General features: G+C 34.8%; 1 protein-coding gene across 1 annotated transcript in view; it reads left to right on the top strand.

Annotated features, from left to right (window-relative positions):
- Positions 1 to 6,918: 6,918 nt before the first annotated feature.
- Positions 6,919 to 18,477, top strand: part of LOC110099450 — a 37,887-nt gene continuing 26,328 nt past the window's right edge. Inside the window, exons 1-2 of the mRNA XM_020826591.2 lie at positions 6,919 to 7,426; positions 13,597 to 13,732. Of these exons, the coding sequence (XP_020682250.1) occupies positions 7,172 to 7,426; positions 13,597 to 13,732 (391 nt within the window). The 5' untranslated portion in view covers positions 6,919 to 7,171. The remainder of the gene's footprint in view (positions 7,427 to 13,596; positions 13,733 to 18,477) is intronic.

Raw genomic sequence — 18,477 nt, 5'->3', positions numbered from 1 at the left:
TGGTCATGCTGGCATATTTTTTAGCAAAAATTTCTGCCAGTTTTAAGTACAAATGTTTGACTAAAACTTCCCTGGAAATTTAATCACCGCACGAATTTTCTGACAGAAATTATCATTGTAATTTTTTATGGACATATAGATCAGAAAATACTCTGATAATAAATTATTTTTTCTGGCAAATTTTCTCCGAAAACTTCTCCGAAATTTTTCTCTTTTAAATTCATGGAAAATTTCTCTGTTAAATGAGAAAAGCAAAATTTAAATTTTCATGTGAATTAGATGTTATTGGCATTGAAGTATATTTGCAAAATACATCAAACTCAATCCATAATCGTTCTATTCCCAATTTTTTAAAGAAAATTTAGTGAATAATTGTAATTTAAGTGAACCTGCGCTTCAAATAAGAATGAGAAGGGTAGATATTCTCCACTTTTGTTAAGAGGCCAATGCGTCATAATTGTATCCTCATTAATAAAATATTTCCAATCCTTTAAAAAATGATTGACATTTTGCCAAGCAATTTATTCACATGAATGTAATATTCGAAAACAATTTCACAATAAATATTTTATATTAATGAAAAGGAATGTGTATACCTTCACATGCAATTAATATGTAGTCGATGAGTCACAATGATAGAATTTGCATCTAGTGAGATCCATAGCAAGGGATGTATACGAGTTGAGTTGGGCTCGAGTCATACTTAACTCGAGCTTGGCTCGCCGGACAAATCGCAAGCTCAATTCGAGCTCAAATGGCCCTCTCAAGCTCAACTTGTGGCGATAGATACAAGCTTGCAAGGTGTAAGGCTGACATTGTCTTTCGCTTCTAGATCCAATTCCAGCTTCCGCATTCACAATTCCAAGCGATTTTGCAACCGAGCTTCTACTTCCACACCCACACTTCCATTTTCTTACCCGCCCGTCCACTTCTGCGCCCTTCTTCTGCTTCTACGCTTGTGATTCAGCCTTTTGATCCCACTTCTACATTGATAATTCTTCCTTTTGCCTTCCTTGCCTTCGTGGTTCTGCCTTTAGCACTTGAGCCTGCTTGCTAGCGAGCCGAGCCTCATCAAGAACAAACTCGAGCTTGTTTAACATATGAGCTCGAGTTCAAACTCGAGCTCCAACTCGCAGCTAGATAAGCATGGTTCACTAGATCATTATCGAGTTGAGTTTGAGCCGGCTCACGAGACTTACGCCCCTACCCACAAATGAGCACATCCAAGGATCAATAAGCGCTACTTGCCCTACCCCAAAAGGAGGTTGTCCCTCATCGGGGACAATTAAAGGTCATCACAGATCAAATGACTCGTCCTTTGCCACATAAAAAATTTATCATCATGGCCACTTGCTATCATCCAAGGAGAGCATCATCATTCATATTTGACAACATCAACTACATGAAAGTGCTTACCCACAAAGCTTTCATCTCTCCTTTCCACGATCATCAACCATTAAGCTCTTACTTCCCCCGCAACAACAATTTAATCTCCTCCCTCCCCAAAGGCGATACAAACCTCAAGAATAGTTCCCCAGTAATCCCAATATGCCTACAAGTTGTAGGTTCCCTTAGCTCACTACTCGCCATACACACTTGTTTGAACCAACTCAACACCACTAAACTCATCTAGAGAATAATCATCTAACTTATACAGTGTCGTCGTCCCCGTAGCTAGTTAAGGGGCAAGCAATGTCATGGGTAATTTGTAGTGGGACTCATTAATGTGATTTATCCTTTCATATCATAACTTTTCCTATATACTCCTTAGATCCCTATAAATAAAGGTTGAGAAAAGAGCATTTTGGATCATTTGACTCATTTAAATTTTGAGCCTCTTGAAAACTTACACAACAAATTTGTTCTTGCAAATTATTCTCTCCATTCTTATACAAGTTCAAGTATCTCCTCTCAGAACTCGCTTAGGTTACTTAGGTGTCACCCATAAATAGATTTGGATTCAGCATAATGAATGCAAGTGGAATTATGGAAAAAGTGTTTTAATGTTTGTAATTATATATGCATATATACAGTAATGCTTAATCAAAAGTCAATTTAAATAATTTCAAATAAAAGGTATATAGACCACATATGATTTCACATTTTCGAAGAGATGAATTTAATAGAACTCATACTTGAAGCTCAAACAGGCTATTCATATAAATACATTGTTGCTCAATTCATGGAATATCATGAAAGTTGCAAGAGAATTTTGAGAGATCAGTGGTGATTTCTCATCCATGATTGTAGTGATTGTAGCTCATGGATCATCTCTTTAAAGAGGCTAAGATTTTGTTTGGGACAACTTTCTTATTACTTTTAAATAATTTTGATCCATAAATTATTTGAAGGATATTTAGGCAAATAAAAATATAAAAGATATACTTATTTGAATAGAAGTCTTAAAAGGGATAAAGAAATAAATTTCTTTAAAATATGATAAAAATAGGTAATTATATATAAATTATTTTAAATATATTGTTGATCTTTGTAACTTAACCCAAAAGAAATAAAATAAAAAAGGGGGTTTGTGATGATGACTTGCCGAGCCCGTGTCAAAAATCCTGCAGATATCCCGCCTCCTACTAGAGTCGCCATGCCCTGCGAGTGGCGTCAAAAATGTCCCTTCACGCATGCTTTGCCTCGATCGCCTCCTACTCGAGTCATTAAGGAAGAAATGAAGTCATTGGTTTCTGTTTTTTCCCACTCACAAACTACAGCAGAAGATCATCTCCCTCCTCCTTATTTCCATGACAACTGCTCTCTCCCGCATATCCACTCGTAGAAAACCTTCCACATATAGCCGAAATCCATTCATCTTCATCTGAACCTTACTGCCTCTGATCAAACCCCGACCGAACTCCTACAAGCCGACCAACCCCAGGAAAACTCCAAGCGTGTCGATTGACCCCATCTTCCGATCCGTCCCTAGCCACAGCTACCTCTCCCAGTAGGCGTCCAACTCTTAAAACCTCTAACACATACCCACGCGAATAGATCCCGACTGGACTTATCCCACCAAGCCCAACTCTACTTACCTGTAGCCACGACCAAGCTAAGCTCTCTAGCCTCCTTCCTCTTATCTCTGGTCGACCCCACATCAGCAGTCGCAAACCCGCCGCCCTCTCTACCTTCTCTCTGAATCTCATAACCCTAGTCGAGCTCGCCTCCTCCATTGCCTCCGACTTCTATAGTCAAATCCAGAGAGGGTAATCTCTCTCTCTCTCTCTCTCTCTCACACACTTTTTATTTATTTATATGTATTATTATTATTAGTGTTAATATTAATATTAATGTTGTATTATTATTTATAATATTATTATTGTTATTATCTTCATTAATCATATAATTAATGTTGTATAATAGTAATAATATAATAATTTAATTGTAATATAATTATAATATTAATATTATTATTATTAACAATAGAAAAAATTCTTGCCTCAATTTTTTGTGCCAACTCCATCGATGTTTCCTTTGCTAAGGTATAAGTTCTAAACTTTGAAAACATGTCCTTGACGCTTGCAGCGCGATGAAACAACCAACTATACATACTTTTCTTAACGTGATGGGAGAAAGTTTGTTGCAGTGCTTGCGACGAAGCGAGAAATCATCAAATGCCCCACTTTTGGCATTCGCGATGCACCAAAAACAACATGTACACGATTGGTGATCTATCTTGTCCAAATTAAATGCAAGAAAGCATATACAAGACTTGTAATGAATATAGAGCCTACAAACACCATTTACTCACAAATGATGATGATGAACCATGCAATCAAATACCAAATGTTAACCAAAGAAAAATTTGAATCATTCAAATCTCATGCAAGTAAACAAAGACTCATGGTGTGGGAAATCTCTAGCATCTCATCCACAAAATAGTGAAGTTAAGATGGTTTATTAATAGTTGCATCAAACCTTTGTAAATTGTTGAGGCTGCTGAGTTTAATAAGATATCAATAGACATGAGTAAAGAAGTTGTGATGAACATGTCCCAAACATGTTCCACCTACGAATGATGAAAAAGGAAGCAGCAAAAGAATACACTTTGATTGCCAATATTGATTTGAAGTTCTCTTCAATGAATATCGTTGTAAGAAACACTGCAGAACACCTCAATCATGAATAATGACCAATATGGAGTGAATAAATGATGCAAACAGGTGATGCTGATTGCAAGAAAACATCTATGATACAAGTCCACCATACACATTGCATGTCATCTATAAGGAGAAATGAAAAAAGGACTGTAACAAATACCGAAGACATTCCGGAAGATGTAGTGTCCTGCAGTCAGCACCAATTTGTGGATGAACACAATGAAATTAGCAAGGAAAAATACACTAATATTTTGTAAGCAAAGGTAGAGGACATGTAGCAAGTGTGGACACCTACGGGCTGCTATAGGAGATCCGTCATGTGAACAACATGTGTTGTAGGAAACCCTTTATGAGCTCAACGCACTCTACCTACAAGCAGAAGGGGTCAATGTGTAATGAATATGATGATCAAACGCATATAGGATAGATGCAACGTACTACCTGCAAGCTGGCATAGCAAAAGGAAATGAATGATATGAAACTTCTTACAATTCATTACAGTTCAATGTTGAATAAATAAATTACTCCATTGCAAGCAAGAACAAATGGTATGTAACAAATTCAAATGCCTACGATCTACTGCAATGGGGCCCATCAAACACAACAAGTTATTTTTAAGCAAGCACAAAAGCTCATAATGAGTGCAAGCATCTACAAGTAAAGCAGAAGATTTGTTAGTGCATAACAAGCTACCTAAGAAAGCAACAAGCAGTGCATCAAAGTCTACCTGCATAAAGTAGCAAATAATTCAATTCATAAGCTGATGCAACATGCCACCGACAAAAAAGATACAAGGGAGCTACGACAAATGATATTATCTACCAGTGAAAGCAGGAGATTTATTAGTGTACTGTAATTTACATACATAAAGCAACGAGTCGTATATGACAATCTACCTATATAAAATAAGTAAACAACTGTAGTGCTATACAACGCCATCGGATCTGTAACATCCTTACAAGTGAACAAAAGCCGTGTATGAGCTTCCAAATAGAATGCTACATTCAAATGGTGATCATCCGTGCAGCTGATTGACATCAAAATATTCTAAAAATGTCATCGCATATGCACCGTAATTTGTAGGCACATAGGTACACAAAAGGGTAGCTGCAATCATAAAACATGTATGGGCCCTAGTGAGTATATGGCAACACACATGATGTCCAAGGATGCTACGCAGGCCAATAAATGAACATAGTCCAACCCCGATTCTTCTATACAGATAGATAGGATTCAACACGGCTCGAACTATCAAACAAAAATATAATTAGGGTGTCAACCATAATATCTATGTTATACGCTCTTATAATTCCTTCAACAAAACTAATTCATCAACAAAAACATAAAGCCTATGAAACATTTTCCTCTGTCAGCAAGTCGACAGAGTCGATAAGGTTTAATTTATAACTAAAAATAATCCTACACACCCCGATGATGGCCATATTGAACGCTTTTATCAACCGGAGGGGTTAACCCCAAATACTTCAAAATGCCTCCCAAACTCCTATAAAACTAAAATATTTTCAAATGATCCCAAACACCCCGATGATGGCTGTGTTGAATGCAGATCTGAACCAGAGAGGTCAATTTCAAATATCCAAAATGCCACCCAAACTTTAAGAAATTTCCAAAACCTAAAAAATCCAAATATTTAAAATCGAAATGAACCACTAAATGCTTAAAATAAAATTCATCCACCTTCTGCAATAGTTTGTCAAGGTGAACAAATTTAAAAAACTATTTCAGCTCACATAGAGCTAATGTCCGGTCGAGAATATCACTATGATTCATTCTCAAAATTATATCCTTCCATTAAGTACGTGGTACGTGTCCTCTAATCGAATGTTTCACTGCCAAATAGCACTGTATGTAAATGATTATGCCCCGGGACCCTATAAACCGAGTATTCTTGCTGCCAAATGGCACTACGAGATAACGATTATGGCTAGAGCCAATATGTTACGTAGTGGCATCAAATCTTTGAGATATAAATCAATATGATATAATCAATAAGGCACAAATCTCTCTGTTAGCTAAAGTGGATTCAAATTTGTTCCTTTAGACAAATACTCACACCAAGTCTACAAGGTCTCCTCGAACAAATTAATTCATGGTTGTCGAAAATGATTCTTCTATCAGGTTGGGTTGACTACCTCATCTAACTAAGTAGACCAGGGACCACGATAGCCCGGGACGATGGAACCATGGGATCTTGATCGGGTTCATCATCCATTCCCCCACCATCAGCTTTAAGTACAAGATGGGGAAATGTTCAATTTTAAATATCAACCATCTAAATTCTCAAACCCATGCTGCGACTATATGCCAGATACCACATATCCATGGATACGACGTCTTCATCGATGACTAGCTTTAATCGAAAGTTCTCTCTTGTGATCAGGAGGGATAATTAAGTATAAGGGCTTGGGCTTATAGGAAACCAAAACTCAGATCATAAAATCCTACAAAAATGAGGGCGAAATCTCTGGGTAGTGTCTTATCTATAGACACATCTATCTTCCTAAAATTTACCTTGAAGAATAATCCGTTAAAACTTCCCCAAAGAAAAGTAGCAGCGGGGAGGCCAGGGCTAAATTTTTGGAGCCCACATATATCTATCTAAAAAAACTAATACTCATCATTTTCTTAATATCAAACCACCATGTTTGTACATGTCTCAAATTATAGAAATAATAATAAAAAAAAGATTTTGAAATTTTATTATTAATTTTAATATTTAAATGATAATTAAAAAAAATACCTTTATAAATACTTAGAAAGATGAATGTTTTATGCATATGTGCCCCATAAAAAAACTAAAAGCAAAATCAAATTTTGCCGAGTGGCCGATTAAAAACAGAAACCTCCCTGTTTTTCTGCTCTCTCCAGCGTCTCTCCCAAGTCTCAATCAACGGACGTTTTACCTCTCACTTCAGATTCTGTTCAGAAATTGAAAGCAACGAAGGCGAAACTTCTGCCGGTTCGGCCTCCTGCTTCTTGTGTGGTGAGGCATTGCTTGGAGTTACCGGCGATCGTAGGGATCAGCCTCAAGAATCGTGACGCGAATCATGTCTGCCATAGTCTGCAGAAAGAGATCTAATTATGCCTTCGATGAGCTTCAGCACACCCCTCCCTCAGCTTCTAAGAGAAGCCGCTGCTCTACCGGCACCGCGTCTCCACCATCGAGCTCCGCCTCAGTTTACTCCTCTTTGAGCGCAAATGCATCCCCTTCCTTCACCCCGCCAAACGTTTCTGATTCTGCGGGAAACAATGACAATGTTCTAAATCATCTCAGAAAACTCTTTCCTCATGTGGAGCAGCAGGTAGTCTATCTATTATATGTCCCTTTACTTTCAAAATTATTGCTGTTACATGAAAAATATAAATGGGCAACTAATTGATTAAAGTCCCCTTCCTTTTTTTGTAAGCCTGATCGTATCAAACAATTGATATTATGATTTTTCAACGGTGGCTTTAGGCATTTGGTTTTGTTCGATTTTAGTGTTAGCTCCTCGGAGTTGATCGCTGACACTAACTGATTTTTTTTAAATTTTACCTGGTTCTTCTTCTCCGTGATTTGTAAAATTGAGAGTGTGTCGGATGTTTCGGGACGGTTAACCAAAGTTCTTTGCTTTCTCATGTTTAAAAGTGAAATAATATTTTTTGAATAATAAAAAACCTTTTTATTTATTTTATCAGATTAAGTTTGATAAGTAATTGGTGCTAGCATCTTGTTGATTGAGTTGGAGATGAGAAAGTGGTCGCTTTCAACTGAGGATTTACATTTTTCTAATTTCTATCAATTATAAATGACTATGATGCTCTGACACTTTTCCCAAAGAGCCGTACAGTGTCCGATACGTATCTGACACAACACGCATCCTATGATGCCCCAAGATCTAATTTGGAAGAATTATTTATTTAATCATTTAATAATCAACAACCAGAGCTATCTATGTCATCCATAAGTAAATAACAGTACAACATATTATATAATTTAGAACATCAATGTACACATATATATATTCATTCACAAAAGTCATTTACATTACTCAGGATCTTCACAATTTTCACATATCCATCATGTCCTGAGTACAAAAAGAATCACTATATCAAAAAAAAAAAGAACAGAACCTGAAGAACCCTGATCAATTTCATACTCCTGCTCCCTTGCCCCGACCTAAAATCATTAACCACATATAATGAGCTTAAAAACCCCAGCATGTCACCAACCTACAACTGAAATCAAAACATGGTACAGAAGTAATATGCATATCAATTAGTCAAATCATATCAATCAAATAATAGCAATCACTTACACATGAGCATCGAGACAATACAGAAATAGAAATCAATATAGAAACAATAATATCCACAATCAACAGTAATAAATTTTGTAAATAGTATAAAAGTCCATAAAACAATAAACTCGTGCATATACCAGATCTCTACAGTAATCTTCGTATTTATAACCTCAGTCAAATCACTAAAGAAAGCATCGTTTCTATAATATCAGTACAATATAAAATCGTATACAATGTCAAATCAATACGTCGATAATGACTATTGAAATAAAATCAATGCAGTAAAATCATATCAGTATGTAAACGTGTTATCCAGTTATTCTATATCACTTACTGAGTGTACCATATGCATAAGATCAGTACAATGAATCAGTAGTATCAAATAATATCAGTATTTGTATTAGTATCAGTGATAATCCAGTAACAAAAACAGTAATGCAATAACAGTGAAATCGTGTAGTAACAGTAAATCCGTATAGTGACGATAAATCCAGGCAGAACAATAAAACCATACAGTAATGATAAATCCGTACAATAATAAGAACAATGCTTCAAAACATGCATTTAAGTACAGTAGTCATACTAAACAAGTAGAAGTAGAAGAGCTGGCTATTACAGTGTTTTTCAGTCTTGTATCATTATCAGTATTATTATCCGTTGACTCAGTAAATAGAGTCGTCACTTTTTGCCCGTCGACACAGTAATCATCTCCTTATAACTCCTAATCAGTATCACGTGAATCAGTAGAGGATAACACCAAACCATCTTTAAAGGAAAGCCCGTCGGCCCACCATCCTGTACAGTTCGATCAGTCTCCAACCAACAGTTCAACCAGTCTTTTCTTGTCTTTTACACACACAATAATATCACAGTAATATAACAGTACTTTCAATAATGCAACCACATTCATTTTCATCTCATCAATGCATAATATCAAATAAATATGTATCAAAAATATCATCAGATCGTATAACAACAGACACAAAAAATCCATTGAATCAAAATGCAGAGTTTCAAAAAATTATCAAATTACCAGAGATCGTGTAAAACATCGTTTCAAAGTTTTTATTGTACTGAAGCACTATTTTCTGACATTCAGATAATTTTCTATTCAATAAAAATCCCGCAGAATTCAGAATACCCGATGAAAAATATTCAGAAAATATTCAAAACGTGTAAAATCTAACATACAAAAAGTTACGTGGTGAAAGTTTCGTCAATACAAAGATATGCATGTTTTTATGTAACAGAAACACAAATATGAGCAAAAAAATATCAAAACACAAAATCTTTGAAATCAGAAATAGGATATGGTTTCCTTACTGCGAGATGAGCAATTCTTCTAACTGCGTCGACAGAAGAAAATCGTTCCGCAGCCTCCAAAACCAAGCTTTTTCTTTTCTTCCTTCTCTTTCTCTCTCCTCTTTCTCTTTCTTCAAAACGAGTCAAACGGTGGATTTAAAAGATATTTTCGATCTTACGGACAATATTTTTTTTATCCCAGGACGATCTCCTCTGTCCACATATCATACGAACGATAATTAATTTCATCCCTAGTCGATGAGTTCTGTCAAAAATTTTTCAGTTCGTGCAGACGAACTCAGTTCATACTGTCGGTTCGTACAGACAAACTTGCACCAAAAATCTTGAATTTCAAGGGTTCTCACAATCTACCCACCTTAAGAAAAATGTCGTCCCCGACATTTCCCTTAAGGACTCGAACATAAAATCGATAGAAAAATAAATTCGTCCAATCAAAACTTAAATCAAATTAAATCAAGACTAAAACTCGTCAAAATCAAATAGTCATACAGTTCATTCTATCACATGTCATTCAACTATGCATGAAAACTAATGCACCTTAATTTATCCAACTTTTAATCAAATCCCACAGCTCTGGTAACATTCAATTCTTCCAATAATACTGCTCTGATACTAATTTGTGATGTCCCATGATCTAATTTGGAAGAATTATTCATTTAATAATCAACAATCAGAGCTATCTATGTCATCCATCAGTAAATAACATTATAATATATTCTATAATTTAGAACATCAATGTACACATATATATTCATTTTCAAAAGTCATTTACATTACTCAAGATCTTCACAATTACATGTATCCATCATGTCCTGAGTATAAAAAGAATCACTATATCAAAAAAAAGAACAGAACTCGAAGAACCCTGATTAATCTCACACTCCTGCTCTTTTGCCCCGATCTGAAATCATTAACAACATATAATGAGCTTAAAAAGCCCAGCAGGTCACCAACCTACAACTGAAATCAAAGCACGATATAGAAGCAATATGTATGTCAATCAATCAAATCATAGTAGTAACTTACACATGATCATTCAGTCAATGCAGAAAGAGAAATCAGTACAGAAATAATAATATCCACAATCGACAGTAATAAATTATGCAAACAGTATAAAAGTTTATAAAGCAATAAACCCGTGTATATGCCAGATATCTACAGTAATCGTCATATCTATAACCTCAGTCAAATCACTAAAGAAAGCATCGCATCCATAATATCATTACATTATAAAATCTTATACAATGTCAAATCAATACATCGATAATGACTGTTGAAATCAAATCAATGCAGTAAAATCATACATAATGTAAATGTGCTATACAATTATTCTATATCACTTACTCAGTGTATCACATGCATAAGATCAATACAATAAATCAATAGTATCAAATAGTACCAGTGTCTGTATCAGTATCAGTGACAATCCAGTGACAGAAACAGTAATGCAATAAGAGTGAAATCGAGTAGTAACAGTAAATCTATATAGTGACGATAAATCCGGGCAGAACAATAAAACTGTACAGTAACAATAAATTCGTACAATAATAAGAACAATATTTCAAAACATGTATTTCAGTACAGTAGTCATACTAAATAAGTAGAAGTAGAAGAGCTGGCTATTATGGTGTTTTTAGTCTTGTATCAGTATCAGTCTCATTATCTGTTGGCTTCATAAACAGAGCCGTCACTCTTTGCCCGTCGGCACAGTAATCATCTCCTTATAACTCCCAAAGTATCACGTGAATTAGTAGAGGATAACACCAAACCATCTTTAAAGGAAAGCCCGTCGGCCCACCATCATGTACAGGTCAATCAGTCTCCAACCAACGATTCAACTAGTCTTTACTTGTCTTTTACACTTAGTAATATCACAGTAATATAACAGTACTTTCAATCATGTAACCACATTCATTTTCATCTCATCAATGTATAATATAAAACAAACATGTATTAAAAATATCATCAGATCGTATAAAGACAGACAACAAAAAATCCATTGAATTAAAATGCACAGTTTCAGAAAATTATTAAATTACCAGAGATCGTGTAAAACAACATTTCAAAACTTTTATTATACTGAAACACTATTTTCCGACATTCAAATAATTTTCTATTCAATAAAAATCCTGTAGAATTCAAAATGCCCGGTGAAAAATTTCCAGAAAATATTCAAAATGTGCAAAATCATATTCTCTATAACATATAAAAAGTTAAGCATTGAAAGTTTCGTCAATACAAAGATATGCACGTTTTTCTGTAACGGAAACACAAATCTGAGCAGAAAAATATCAAAACAAGAAATTTTCAAAATCAGAAATAGGATATGGATTCCTTTCTACGAGATGAGCAATTCCTCCAACTGCGTTGATGGACAAAAATCGCTCCGCAGCCTCCGAAACCAAGCATTTTCCTTTTATTCATTCTCTTTCTCTCTCCTCTTTCTCTTTCTTCAAAACAAGTCAAACGGTGGATTTAAAACATATTTTCAATCATACGGATGATATTTTTCTTTCTTCCCGGGACGATCTCCTATGTCCACATATCGTACGGACGATAATTAATTTCGTCCCTGGACGATAAGCTCTGTCAAAAATTTATTCAGTTCGTACAGATGAACTCAGTTCGTACTGACGGTTCATACAGACGAAGAATGTACCAAAAATCTTGAATTTTAAGGGTTCTCACACATCTGACATGTCTCCAACACGTGTTGGACACGTCGAAAACGTGTCTGATTAAAAAAATATTATATGCAAATTAGAAACGCGTCTTAAATATTTTGTGAAAAAATGTTTAAATATAATTTCTTGTATTTTAATTTTTTTTTTTAAAATATAAACTAAATTTTTTTATTTTTTATCTATAAAACCCCCGTAATCAATACCCAATTCATCGAATATTCTTATTTTCATTTCTCTTTAGCTGCTTGCAACTTTGGTTTCATAACAATATCCGATGTCATCTCAACATCGACATCTGATGTCGTTACAACATCGACATTTCAAAACTATCTCAACATCAAAGTGTGACATTGTTTGGCATTGATGCTCAATGCTAGTAATTTCTATACCCATAACTTAACAATTTATCTTTGTCCGAAGTTGTCTTAATATTGACGACTAACGCCCTTTCAACATCGACGACAAATGCCTTCTTGACATCGACGCCCAACACTTACTGCATAACATTGATGCCTAACCCTCGACAACAATGTCATCTCCTCTCTTGGTGCTTGATACACTACATCAACGCCCAACTTTTGAAATCCTAATTTTAATCATTTTAAGCATAAATTCTAGTTAAATGAGTTATTATTTATAATTATTTTTAATATTATACTTATTCAATTTTTATACACTATTTTAAAATATAAAAATTAGAATGCCGTGTCCAACTCGTATCCATATCCTATATTTTAAACAATTAACATGTCTTGTGTCCGTATCGTCGTGTCCGTGTCTTTGCATCATAGATAAATGGTCATATGTTCTGCTCTTGCAAAATGCATCCATGTGAGATTCATGTACTTAATGCAAGCATTGATAACTGATACATACAATTATATTACATATGTTAGGATTGTATATGCTAAAATGAAATTCAAATACTAAATAGCTTTTTTTCGGAAACTACTAGAGAATTTTTTTACTTCTCACTTAAGCTGTTTCTTTGTGGTTGCTAATTATCATTTGTATATTATTTTGATTCATTTAGCAATAAATGATAATGATTTCCTATTACACTCGATTGATAGCTGTTTCATGTATATAAAAGTAACAACAATAAATATTCTTGCGGAATTTACATTATTGATCTTTAGAATTTTGCACTCTGGTTTTACCTACAACATCTCATTATGCCAGTATCTTGAAAGAGCGTTTGAAGCTTCTGGAAATGATTTAGATTCTGCCATTAGCAATCTAAATGATATCTGCTTAGAACTAGCTGCAAAAAGAACCGATGATAGAGCTGGAGTAAATGTGGAAATTTTGTCTATAGGTATGTTTCTTAAATATAGCATGCCTGTTTTTTTCCAATTTTTTTTATGGTTACTATTATAATTTGTTTTTTCTGCCTTCTTGTTTGAATTTTCATGAGTTATTTTTTAAATGAATAATGCTACCTTATGTGAATCAAAATATTTGCAAATTCGATGGAAAAATTGTTTTATTATGATTTTTTTATTTGTTTATATATCTAGTGGCATATTTTAATGAGGTTCTGAAATATGATATTGAGAGTATTTCATATTCATTTGTTTAATAAAATGAATTAAAACTCTGGAGAAAGGTACTGTATAGAATTGTTGGGATGCAAAACCTTATTAGGATATAATGGTTTTAGAGGAATGATACATATTGATATACATATATGCATGCATATATATGTAATGGAATTGCAATAATTCATCACAGATTAGGATCAACCATACCTAATTGCTTCATAGGAGAACAAAAATGAGTCTTAGCTAACAGTTTTGGGAATATATTTGCAAATTGGTGATTAGTGATGTGATTCTGTGTGAACTGATGTCGAGTCTTGATGTACTTGGTATGAAAGTGTTTGCTAGGATTGATTGTTAAATTTATAGTACTATTATTGTCAAACATAATTGTGCTGAGCTATAATTTAAGTCCATAATCTTCTAATTGTTTTAGCCATAATATATATTTGATGCAGCTATTTATTGACCTCATTTTTAGCGCACACCTTCTCATCACATTTAGTGGGGTATTCTCTCGTCAACAACCACTGTGGTTGGCCTTAAGAGCCATCAATTGAGTTTGATTTATGACTCCATTGCTTGACTATGAATGATGATAGTTTGAGTCACCCATGATCACCTCGAGTTATCATCGTGCTCGAATTTTGGTTATGTGAGTAGCATCAAATCTAATACACCAAATCCGAAAGCCTCCTCATTCCCCACTTTCTCTCTCTAAACAACAACAAAAACCACATTAAGAATTTGTCCTACTACGTGGGGTCGGCTATATGAATCCTTTTTCTCCATTGTGTCATGTTAAAAGTCAAATTCTCATTTCTCTCTCTAAGCAAAGAGAGAAAATCATCTCCAGCATAAATCATCTTCTACCTCCAAACCCGTCTCCAAATTACTCTCCAAGCCTAATCTCTACATTCTCTCGCTATAAAAAAATTAGCCTCTTTCTTCCTATAAACAGAGAGTGAAAGAGTTTTTTCTCTCTCTAGATTCATCCCCCACCATCTCTAAACCCTTCCCTAAGTCTCATATATCCAAATTCCTCATTAAAAAAATTCAATCTTCTCTTTCTCTTTCTAAAATAAGAGGGAGTGGGCTCTTTTACTCTCACTAACATGCTTTTCCATAAAAATAAACACATGTACATGCATATTATTAGTATAAGAGTATTTAAAAAAGTATATATATGATGTGAAACATAAAGCAGTTGCAGGAATTGCATGAGAATTATAAAAAGTTAACAAGCTTGCTAATTAAAACTTAATGTTTTACAAGATTAGATGTTAGGATATCCCAGTTAAAGATCTTATAATAGAATTCAATTACAATAAAGAGTAGGGACAAATTAAAATAAGAACGAAAAATATTAAATGCTTAATTTTCCAATCATAAGAATCCACCGGTTAACAATTAGAATGATCCCTTGAGTTTCCCTTACTCATACTCAAGGGTATTTTAGCAGAAGAATAATTTATACAATACTAACGATGCCACCATAAGACAACATACATTTACAGTATTGCTCAATGAAGAGTTATTCAGAGAGGAGATCGTGGGTGGGTGTTGGAGGATTTGCCACTGAACGGGATGTTGATGCTCGTCGATGGCGGTTGTCAAGTAAAAGAAGATCCGATAGATGTAGTCTTCGACGGAGTGGTCGATCTCAAAAAATGATGTCGAAGAATGGCGACCTATGAACATCCACTCATCTTTGAGGATCGAAGACAAATCCATGATCATGCTCGGGGTCAGCCATCCTTGGAGAGTGAAAGTTCCTCCAATTTTGGGAGGGGGTTTGGGTGGCTGACGGCTTGTATGGAGAAAGAGGAGAGGAGTGGTTCAAGAGAGGCTATGAGGATGTAAGAATTAAGTCCAACAATTTTTGTAATTAATTGGTGGAGTTAATGAAAAGAGAGAGAGAGGATGGCATTCAAATTTTGAATTCCCAAAAGAGAGGGAGATAGGGGCGGCTAATTGGCTCTTTAATTGGAGCTCCCAATTGGGAAGGAAGCAATTAAAGAGAGGGAGAGCGGGGGTCGACCAAAAGGAGGGAAAAAGGGAAGGAGTCCTCATACGTTGAATGTGTCTACATACGTTGAATGTGGATTTAAAATCAAATCCTATTTAATTTCATATTTGCAATAATTGGGGGGCTTTCCTAAAATAAGTTATATTATTTAGGAAAGAATTTGAATTTCAAATTTATTTTAATTTGAATACAAAAATCTTCCAAATTAATGATGAAATATTTTAGGAAAGTAGTAAATCTAGGAGGGAAAGGGGTGGCTGGTGGCTAGGGTTTGGAGAGGAAGGCCGAAGGTTATGGTAGATGGTGGGGCTTGGGCTTGGTGGGGCTAGGGCCGGCAGTGTTGGGGCTCAGAGCCGGCGGTTTAGAGGGAAGAGGGTGGCAGTAGCTGATGGTTTGGAGGGGAGGGGAAGAAGATAGCCGATGGTTTCTAGGGAAAAGGGGGGTGGCCTGCAATTTGAGGAGTAAGGAGGAGATGAACCATGAGCCCGAACACTTCCTACGATTGACGAGTGATACGTTGCCCTCATCTAGGGACTTCAACTCTCTCAAGAGCTCTCAAGACTTTATTGATATTTTTTAATCACCAAGACACAAATTCTTGGTCAAACTACCTTGTGTTTGAACGCAAGTAACAACTCCTATGTACATATGCTTAACAACTTAAATATAAACATTATTGACTTCTTTTTTATCTAAAACCCTCTATAATACTTAACTTAAAATTTTATCATATGTTTTCTCTAAATTAATAATATCATATGTAGATCCTCTTTACTCTCTCTATACTTATCAAATCTCTCAACAAATGTATCTCTTTCATAGTAGATCTACTCGACATGAATCTATATTGATTTTGAGAAATATTAGTGTTACATCGTAACTTACGCATAATTACTCTCTCTCATAATTTTAATTTATAACACATTAATTTAATTATAATTCACACACTCTTAATGCATCACCTTTATTTTTAAAATAGGAACCAACACACTCCACATCAAACATCTTTTTAGCCTTCAAATAATGTTAAAAAGTTTATTAAGCCAAAAATTTCGTGATTTGATAAGTATTTTCACATTTTTATTGGAATATGCATAGGCATACTTTTTCACACTTGATTTTCTTTAATCTTCAACATTAATTTTACTAATACGACGATAAAAATAAAAATATCTATTTTTATTTTAGGTGCTAATGTCACTAAATTCAATTGTATTTTCACAACCTTTTATTAAAATTTTTATTGAAATATCTCTTCCACCTATATTAAGTATTCTTTTCAAAGAAAAATATTTTTAAATTTTTATTCTTAATATACTTCACTTGAACTATATCTTTATTTCTCCTATCACTAATCTATCTATACTATACACCTATGACTGCTTGTGCAGATTCCTTCTCATAAGTATCTAATAGGTTAAGTTTGGGTTGCGCGGAAGGAGGATTCCGTCCTCTTTTAGGAGAGTCCGTTCGAAGGTTGGGAAGAGCTTATTACTAAAGCATTGCGGGCTTCCTCAAGACACTAATTCCATGCGGTCGCCCTTCCCGGTTGGGGCAACCTCAGAAGTTCCTCTCTCAGTTGTACAAATTCTTATTTATCTCAGTCAAAGTCAAGTCTTCTGTGCGAGTCCTATTGAAATCAAACTAAAGACAAGCGTCTCATCCACAAGACATCTCTCATGACCTGATCGTTACCAAGCTCAGAGATCCATGTCAATCCATCATTCACCCCCTCTCGCTCTAATGGGGTGACCTCAGACCGGCTTCCTACCTCACGCCGATTTGAACTCTAGATGCCCACAAGTGCATCTTGACCGCATCATCTCCTACAAAATCGCCACACCACTTGGCATAGTTGGTCGAGCTACATCAAAGACCAATAGTATGACTATTGTACTCCATACACAATTTACTGTAGCTCTCCAAACCTTTTAAATAAGAGGGGGATATAAAAAAAGGTAGGATGGACAATTCAAGACCTCAATAATCCTAACGAAGAAAGATAGATATCAGGACCAAAACACAAGGAGATCCTAACAACAACAAGTGATGACGACAACACGACGAAATAAAGAGATGTTGTTTTTCCTAGTTTAGCTTAAACTCTTCAAGATAGAGCTCTCTCCCTCCCTCATTCTTATACTTATGGCTAGGATAATTAAGATTTGTCCAAATCTATTCTTTATCTTCCCTTCTTTCTTTCAGCATTCATCATCCTTACACATAGGTTCTTAGTTTATAGGTAAATTCATAAAGTATAGTCTGAAATCATCTACCAGGTAAATCTGGATTCAACATATACATTTTTCATCCTCTTTAGTTTCTAATCTATTATATGAATCACTAAAAGTTAAGTTTCTTGTATTATAAATTTTCTTTCTTAGAATCTCTATAATACCCTCTATATTTTTTCTATTTATTTTAGCTTTTATATTTAAAATAATTTTTATAGCAAAGTTTATTTATTTTTTATCTTTTCTTGCAAATTTTAAT

The sequence above is a fragment of the Dendrobium catenatum genome, unplaced genomic scaffold, assembly GCF_001605985.2.
Source record: "Dendrobium catenatum unplaced genomic scaffold, ASM160598v2 fragScaff_scaffold_1636, whole genome shotgun sequence".
In the NCBI taxonomy this organism is placed as follows: Eukaryota; Viridiplantae; Streptophyta; class Magnoliopsida; order Asparagales; family Orchidaceae; genus Dendrobium; species Dendrobium catenatum.
The sequence above is the reverse complement of the archived record's forward strand: the minus strand, read 5'-3'. Positions and strand labels throughout refer to the sequence as shown.